This window comes from Charadrius vociferus, unplaced genomic scaffold (assembly GCF_000708025.1).
Source record: "Charadrius vociferus isolate BGI_N301 unplaced genomic scaffold, ASM70802v2 scaffold90, whole genome shotgun sequence".
Lineage (NCBI taxonomy): Eukaryota > Metazoa > Chordata > Aves > Charadriiformes > Charadriidae > Charadrius > Charadrius vociferus.
The window spans coordinates 3,282,556-3,291,794 of record NW_009647222.1 but is presented as its reverse complement, the minus strand read 5'-3'; the positions used below and the strand labels follow the sequence as shown (position 1 = coordinate 3,291,794).

At 38.5% G+C, this 9,239-nt stretch overlaps 2 protein-coding genes across 2 annotated transcripts in view; both read right to left on the bottom strand.

Annotated features, from left to right (window-relative positions):
- The window catches only part of DERA (deoxyribose-phosphate aldolase (putative)), a 60,901-nt gene extending 58,798 nt beyond the window's left edge, over positions 1-2,103 (bottom strand). Inside the window, 1 exon segment of the mRNA XM_009879760.1 lies at positions 2,035-2,103. Coding sequence (XP_009878062.1) covers positions 2,035-2,103 — 69 coding nt within the window.
- On the bottom strand, positions 1,238-8,266 carry STRAP (serine/threonine kinase receptor associated protein). Its single transcript, XM_009879650.1, has 9 exons — positions 8,130-8,266; positions 7,294-7,375; positions 6,961-7,033; positions 6,275-6,371; positions 4,708-4,845; positions 4,004-4,140; positions 3,122-3,271; positions 2,518-2,583; positions 1,238-2,186 (listed from the first exon to the last, which is right to left on the bottom strand). The coding sequence occupies exons 1-9, from the start codon at positions 8,252-8,254 to the stop codon at positions 2,125-2,127; spliced, it is 930 nt and encodes a 309-aa protein (XP_009877952.1). The 5' UTR covers positions 8,255-8,266; the 3' UTR covers positions 1,238-2,124.
- Positions 8,267-9,239: the final 973 nt, after the last annotated feature.

Below are 9,239 nucleotides of genomic sequence, written 5' to 3'. Positions count from 1 at the left end.
CGGAGCAGTCGGTAACGGGGCAGCCAAGGCCTTACCCTCCGCCTCCACAGAGCGGGAGGCCCCTGCCGTTTCGTGACGGGAACTGCTGGGATATTCGGTTCCTTTAGCAGTAACACCACCTCACTTGTGGTCCTGATGATGAAGAGTCCCGGCAGCTCTCCGTTTCTTGGAGTCGAAAGGTAAGCCTCAAGTGGAAGCCACCATAACACTTACACCAGGAGCTCTATAAACTTACCAACCTTGGAAAACTTTCCGTTAACACCCGCCAAACCCTCTGACAACTTCACGGCCTTCGCTTCTTGCCAGCGTTGCAACGACACAAACTCGCATACTGTTAATATTCCCGTTTAGGTGAAACATCTTGCAACCTGAGCCCTGTTTGCTCAGTGCTAGCAAAGCAACCACAAACTCACAGCAGCGTCACGTAAAGCAGTAAAAGGGTCATAGCTCTGAAATCGGAGGATGCTGTTCCAGACTTCTCTGTGAAACGCCACGCAGCCTGCTTGATGCACGGCACGCAGGCCACAGCCTGGAAGAATTTTCACCATGCGGTGCGCACATCTCTTGTTCTAAACACATCCTTCAGCTTGTAAGATGAACGAACAGCTTCTAGGCTGAGGCACTAGATTTGGAGCCCTTAATAGATTTAATGAGGCTGAAACAATTAACTGTACATCAGAGTGTTGCAAATTGCTTGGTTTTAGGGTAAAATTCAAGTAGATTACCCCAAAATGAGTTTTGCAGTTAAGTCTGTGAAATAACAGATCCTTAATCCTGCTATTGCACTAAGAAACCATGATTCATGGTATCATTCTTTCGTTTTCCCTCTGACTTCCCCACCCAACAGCTGAAGCTGGAAAGGACTTCTGTCAACCACCTGCTCAAGCAGGCTCAGCTACAGCAGGTCCCCGAGGGCCCCATTCACTTGGGTTGTGTCTTCAAGAATGAAGACTTCACCTTTCCAGGCAACCTATTGCGGTGTTTGACTGTCCTTCACCTTGGAAAAGTATTTTTTTATGTTCAGACAGAACTGTCCGCATTTTAACTTACACCCCATTTTTTAAATTTTTTTTTTAAGATGACAGCATTACTGTACTCTTGGGGTAAATTCCAAAAGAACAGTAAGGATAAGTGTGAATATGAAAAAAAATAAAGAGATGTATGAATAAACTCCTTTCCCTATAGAGTGCATTATGTAACCCTTTCAGCTTAACATTAAATAAAGTGACAAGTGGAAGAATGGCAATATTTTCTTTAATGAAGAAAATAGGATTTGTAACCTTGAAAGAGTAACTTTTTCATCCAGTCTGAAGGACTAAACCCAAGCTTTATACAGATTCATAGCCAACCTCTGAGATTTTCATGTACAACCAAATATTTCAGGCAGCACATTTAATTTAGCAGTTTTCACTGTTTTTGATTTGAGAGACTCACATTTACATTCAAACTTTAAAGAATAAAAAGACACAAAGCTTACAGATCAAGGAACTTGCCACCCTCTGTACCAACACTAAAACATTCTTATTGCTTTCCCTCTGTGTAGTACAAAACCCAGATTCTGGAAAGGATTACATAGTTAACTTGGTTGCTTTTCCATTCCATGAACCCAACGCTCAACAGTAAGATACGAGTTTTGAGAGGCATTTTATTTAGACAACTGAAAACAGTTAAACGGTCAGAAGCAGCGTACAATGAAACAAAACCCGAACCAAATACTTGTAGTACATAATCCATTCTTTTCAACTAAAGCCAAATTTTCCAACTTTCAAGAAAGAAAAAAAATGGGTAAAAGCCATTGTACCTCTTCTCCATAATAAAGAAAACACACTACGAGTCTAATTGAAATTGGAGAGACTGGATCTTGGCTTCCACGCTTCTTTGAAAAGGCAGTAGGCAGTTATGCTAGAAAGATAGCAAAACTCTACTACTTGCCTTTTTTGTTTGGTTGTTTTTTTTGGATACTCAGTTCTCTTACAGACAACACCTAGCCAGTTCCACCGCATTCTCATCAATTACTGCCCATCTTTGCCTTACGTAGACAGCACACTCTGGAAGGCTGCTGTTTATCACTGTGTTCACTTGATTTAGTCTCGTTATGTCCATGTCGCGTAACAGTTGCAATGATCAGGCCTTAACTTCAGGAGTTGAGCTGTACACTGAATCTGAGTTTTCGGAAGCAAGATCTTCTGCAATTAAATAAAAAGGGTATTATTTAACTTCAGCTTAGATATAAAAACCAAATAAATGTTGCAGGGATTGCTTAAAGACCAATTCAGTTTGTTTTGCCATTTAACCTGATCCAGTTATGCTGCCCCATCCATTCAGTCTGCACAGCTCTAGTCGCTAGCCTGAGGCATGGTCATTTTCAGGAAAATGCACTCAAAGATCTTGGGAAAAGAGTAAAAAAATGCTAGAAGGTACTTGGGGAAAACTACCTCTTCCTTACTAAAGAATGCTACCATCTTGTCTGATCATTTAACACTTCACTGAGTTGAAGCTGGCAGTTCAATGTATTACCTATTTCCTCCTCTGCAGTTCCCGGAAGGGTGGTCCTTGCTTTTGCTGCTTCTGCATTCTCCTCTTCTGTAGAGAGGAGGGAGAAAAAACAGTCAATACCTTCAGTTTCCCCCACCCACCTGAATCAAGAAACTAAAATTTTCCATTTAATTTAATGTTAAGGAGAAACAGCTGGGTAAGCAATCCATTAATGAATCCTCACTTGCAGTTTTCTAGACATTGCTCCCCCCCAAGTTTAGAGAACCAAAGTACAATATCAAATAAAACTATCATCCACACTTCTTTCTAGAGATTCTTATCTCCTTAAGATTTATAAAAGTGGTATTTCCTATTTCTTGCTCTTTAACATAAAAATACATCAAACTATTTGCTTAAATATCCAGGAAGTGTCTATATTCAGTAAGCTTATAGGTATGAAGTTAACTGCTTAAGTGACAGCTACAAAAATAAATTCTTAAATCTAACAGACTTGAGTGGATATAGAGACACTCAGAAGACAGTACAGTTATTGCATGAGATTCAGATGTTTACCACTTATGATAGATATTACTTTAAAAGTGCACATGAAGCAGTCACGTTTCACCAGGAACAAGCGCACACTTACCAGGAACTACACACTTCCAAAGGCCATAGGTTTTCCCTACTGTTGTCTGCCACAGCCGTAGTGTACCGTCCTCAGAGCCACTTGCATATAACTCTCCATCAGGACTAAATCTCACACAGTGAATTGGACCAAAGTGTCCTTTGTAAGATTCTATAAAAGAACGTATCAAGACCATTAATTTCACGTTTCAGTCATCAACTAAAATTAATTAGTAAAAACCGATCAGAAGACAAAACACACTGATGGGTGGCACTTTCTCAGTATTTAGCTGCTGACGCAAAACAAAGCTTCTATTAATTGGTATCTCAGCAATCTCAAATTTGGGTAACATATTAATGCTTTATTAACTGCAAGAAAAAAGGTGCTTATTTATTCACTGCAAAGCCAATACATGGAGTACACACACTCCTGTTCCTTCAGCCACTCACATACAATTTTAAACGAGGACAGCATCAACAGACAAACTTCGAAATACACTTTCTTTTAAATACATTTGGCAAACATTAACAAGAACACAAACATATCACATTTTTCATAAAAGCAAGTAGCTGCAACTCATTAGATATATCTAATGAATGCTATAGTATGACACTCAACATACAGCTTGCTATTGCAGCAATACAGAATGACAACTTTTTTTTAAAGTAGGTGCAATGCACTGTTTAATGCAGGCTTTAATTAGTTCTAGAAGAATAACATTAGGTATACTGAGACAGGAAAAAATGCTTAACTCATAATTAACTCATTTAACCTTTTCAACACCTTGCACAGCTTGGTATGCTAAGATCTTATGTGAGTACAGCAGTTTCATTTATTAGTCATTATTTCATTAATCTAATACTCATTTCAGAACTTATTTTTGATTATAGAAGACAAACATACCTAATTCTTCTCCTGTATTATAGTCGTATTTATAGAGTTTAAAATCTTCACCACCTGCAACCAAACATTCTTTCGCAGGGTGAAGTGATGCAGAATTGATTGTAGCAGGTGCTTCAAATGATTTAATCTGCTCTAGACTGAGGGGGGGAAAAGTTTGTTAGTAAAGTTCATTAAAAAAAAATATCCTCGGAGCAGAGAAACTGTGATTCTACTAATCATAACTGCTTTCAAGAAAAACAGAAGACACCCACACACAGTTTCTGAAACAAGTTTTAATACTTGCAAATCACGCTCATCAAGTTAGAAACAAGTTTAGAATAAGCAAAACAAAGGGCTCATGCATTCAGAACTACTTTCTGGAATACGTTTAAGTGTGTAATCTGCTTTCTTAACACATCAGAGAGATGTATAAATAATTAGTTCTCTGAAAAGCACTGAACTGAACCCTGAAACTTATTTAACCACAATCACAATTAGTATGAAATATGAAAATGGTACCAAACCTGTAGCATCTTATACACAGTTAGGGTTCACTATTTTAGAAGAGGGTAGATGTTTCACACTCTGCCTCTGACAAAAAGGCAAGCAAAGATGTCCACTAATGCCAGTTCTGACAGCTTGATGATTTTGGCCTTGTAAAGTCAGCTTTTACCCGCAACCAAGCCCATTACTCAACCTGTGAAAATTCTGTGTTTTGGACTCACGTTTCTGCACTATGAAAAGCAATAGTCTTCCCATAGGTTATCACAAGTATCTGTCCTTCTGGAACATACTCCATGCTGCTCACTGACATTGCGACATTTAGTGCTTTCACTTCTGTCATGGTACTCCGGTCCCAGAGGCTTCAGAGGAAACGAAGAGGAAAAAAAGATTCTCAGATTACTTCAGCAAATCAAACAATTTTCACCTCCCACCCATGGCAAGATTTGGATCTAAAGAGCCATCTAACAAAGAATGTGATTCGATTCCACAGGTACATCGCATTTTCAGTGGCTTCCTTATCTTAAAACTTTGTCTAGGTGAGAACGAAGGCACGCTTACTTTAAAATACTGCTGCTTTTGAAGCTTAATGGAACATTAAACAGTACACATACTATTTAACTAAAGGATTCTCGTAGAGATCAAAAACCTTGTTATAAGTCTCCTGAGCAATAGAGCTTTCTAGAAGCAAGGCTTTAAGATTCCGTTCTGCCTTTTTACCTCAGAAGGCAAAGAGGTACTAATGCCAATTTAGACAAAGAACAGAGATTCTTTTAAGATAATAGTTTTCTGTATAGGGGTGCAAGAGCTATCTAAACAGAAAAGGAACGAAATTGTTTTGCTATGACAAGTAAGAACCTTCGTTCATTACCTGATAGCTGCATTTCTATTCTGACAATTTAGAGAAAAATAAACAAGACCAGGCTCTTGCCTGTCTTGAACACTAGGAAACTGAAAAGAACTGGAGCTGAAAAGGAGACTACACTAAAATTGCACCAGTGACTTCACCCTCCCATCCTTCCTTCCACAAAGCAGAAAAGACCATTCGATTTCTCTCTGCTTTGTGCCATAAATACAAGAATGGCAAGACAGCTAGGCATGAGATTATACTGGTCATATCAGCAAGAAAACTGAGGAAGCAAGGCACATCGCCCAGCTTTTCTGGACAGCTTAGTTTGAGGAAGGGTCTTTGTCAATTCATCTCCCCAGCAGTCAGGTTTGTCTAGGTTTCAGCACATCTCCTACCAATTGGGCATAAAGTAAACAAAACACTTAACTGTAACTGGATGAGCCATCTTACAAAAACACTAAAGCCTACTCAACTTATCAGCGAGGCAGAGAAAGAGGGCTATGTGTGTCAACAGTGCACTGTTTCCAGACACTCTTCCCAGCCATTTATCCCAGTCCCTCGCTAGTCCACGCCTTCTGCATCTTTCAAGGCTGGATCGCAGAAGACAAGGCAGCAATACCTCAGCACAATGTGTGCTGACATCTATGAATTCCATCTTCTCTAGGATTATGAAAAGCATAAATTTATTCTACTATGCAGTTCTCAAAGACCACCTCTTCTTATCAGGAAGGACATGTTTATGGGGTAAATTAGAATTATAACAACAGGTATGTCTCTAACAGCGGAAGAGAACTGTATTGGGCATGCAGCTATAATAATCTAGTATCAAATAACCTGTGCTACTTATACCCTTTACCAAAAAAGATTACTATCTTCTTACATAGATTATAACAATAAATAAAAGTTAGCTTCTTTGAAAACTGAAAGTTACTTTTTCTTACCGAACAGTTTTATCATCAGCTGAAAGAATCTGTTTGTCATCACTGCTCCATAAAGCCTTTTTAATGCCAGAAGTATGTCCACTGACAACATCAGGTTCTTAAAACGAAGCCAAATGTTTTAATACATGTAAGAAAATGAAATAATGTCATGCAGCAGTTTGGGAGCTTTCTTAAGCTATATTGATTTTCATTTACTAGAAACTGTAAAATTATTTCAAGCACTTAAGACTTTATTTGTAGATCTTATCCCAGGAACAGCATAAATGTAAATTACGTATCTGATTGCCTAAATTTAAAAAGCCTCACTAGTTTAACATCAAGGTTCTCTAGCTTCATATTAATCATCACTAGTTCAGTATCAACATGAATATAAACACATGTAAATATGCGGAGTCTTTCTTCTTTCAGATGACTAAATTTTAATTAATTAGACCTCTTTCTAATGAGTCTGCATTGAACTGAAATATGGTATCCTTGAAGTCCATTATAGATAAACTCCAATTTATTTGTGAAAGCATAAGCTTAAAACATACTGTTTATCTTACTATAGAAAAAGGTTATAGACACTACATCTGTAAAACAATCCTCAACTTTATCTTTTGTGATTCACAGCAGAAAGTAGCACTTAATTTCAAAACTTTTAGTTAACTCCAAAACCCAAGAATCGGTTCTAAAAGCAGACTCACCTGCTTCTGGCTTGCTCAAGTCATAGATACGCAACAGTTTATCTTGTCCACCTGTTAACAGATAATTGCTATCCTGAAACAGAAGTTATAAAGGGTCAAATCTATTTTGAATCAAAATACCAGCCTTTACCTGTGAGTCTTACAATAACAGTTCTTTCTCTCAGACAGCCTCTAACACACTTATTACATTTAAGTTATCTCAAAAACTTGAAGCGGTATACTAGATTATTTGCCTGTTAAGATACACACATAAAAAAGCAGAAAAGTAACTAATATCAAAATGTACTTAAGAGCTTACTTCCCTGGTGAATAATGTATAAAGACTTTTCATACCTGTGTAAAATCCACACTTTTGACAATGTGTTTGTGAGCCAATGTGATTAGTTCATCGCCTGACACAGCATCCCACACTTTGCTAAATAGCAAGAGAAAACATTTATATTTTAGTAGTACCAGGACAAATCAACCTGAACAGTCAGATTAGTTCGTAAGCAATCCTTCCTGACCCCATCATAACATTTTATCATAAATGCTACATTCTTGTAAGTTATGAGCCAGTTAGTCAATAAAAATACTTTATATGCTTTTAATGAAGCTTTTTTTTTTGTACTCGCCCACCACTTTCCTTTATCCCATTCTCCAGGATAATGCAGACTAATTAGCATTTTAAGACAAAGGAAGTTATCTGAAACATAACAGAGGTTGCCCTCTCGTAATAGGATTCAACTTGCCAAATATCAATATATGCTGCAAACAGCCCAAACAAACAACAAAACACATCACAGAAATAAGTCACCAGAATTTTCACAAGAGTTTTCTTGTAATAAAGAGACGCTAACTGGTAGAAGCAAAATAAAAATCACTCTTTCAGCTCTGTTATAACTACACTACAGTGCCAGAGATTAAAGCTGGACAGAAATGTTATATCAAACCAGTGTAGTAATTAAGTATATGTATCAAGAAGTAAGCACAGTTGTTCGTTATGATGGAATTAATTGTAGCTGCCTTCAAGAACCTAAAAGTCTAGGGTTTAACTTGGTTAGCCATAAATAAGCTAACAATTACTAAAGAAAAACAAATGAATCAGTAATTTACTACAGCTACATGTCACCAAAGAGCACTATAGACTAAAATCAAAATACGGACTTCAAAGACAGTTAATCACTTACGCTGTAAAATCTGCTGCTGCTGTAGCTGCTTTAGTGGCATCCGTGTTTAAAGTGGCACCCCAAACAGCACCTTTATGACCTAGAAATGTACCAATCCAGTCTCCTGTGTCGCCCTGACGCAGCATAGGCTTGCCATCTTCACAAAAACAAAACCAATATTCAGGTAACGTGACAAAAAAAGGAAGCTGTTTTACAAAAGATGCCCTTGCACCAGCATGTGGAAATACCACATACTGCACGAAGCTGTTCTTTGTAAGAGTTTAGCTGAAGAGCTTAGATATGCAGCTGTACTTGGTGCATGCATCTAAAACTGTACAGACATTAAAATACCGCTCCAAATGAGACAAAAGGTTTCTTTAGATTACTGTTAAGGTAAAAGGGAGATAGAAAGGAGCACTTCTTTAGGTTTTGTTCTGCCTGAAGAAAATCTTGAGTAGAAATAAGTTTGGTTTTTACTTTGGAGCAATATTTTCAGACTAACAGTACGCAGAAATAAGACATGCGTTTGTAATCTGATGCATTTCAAGCACCTACAAAAATGTTGTAAGAACTAAACAGAAAGCCTTCCTGTGATTATTTTTTCTGGGAGGCTATCAAAAAGTTGTTCACACAAGAAGATGTACAGCTGAACTGGAAGCACTCCAAGGTAGAAAGCAATGTCCTTTTGAACTTATGAATACATAAGATTAACGTATACATGTATGAAGTAGAAATGCTATTCACGTAACGAGAAAAAAGTTCCCATGGGAAAGGAGGCAGACGCCATCATTCTGTGCCGAGCAAGGCAGCTGCCCTGGTGAAACGGGAGCTCATTTAAGACCTAAAGCACATGCGTGCAGGCAGTACAAACGGGCAGTTTTAGAAATAAATCTTTTCGAGTCTTCACCCCCAATCCCCAGTTCAGATCCAAATTGGGCCAGTGCGGGCTATGATAGCCCCCACGCCCCCTAGGCTAACCCGCTCATTAAACACCAGGAAAATCAGCCGTCGCTGCCTTTTCTCCACCCGGTAACACCGTAAGCCGCTATGGCTCTCCAAGTACCAGCGTTTCGCTGGGCGAACAAGGCTCCTCGGCACAACCGGTCCCCACCCGCCCTCACTCCCTCCCGC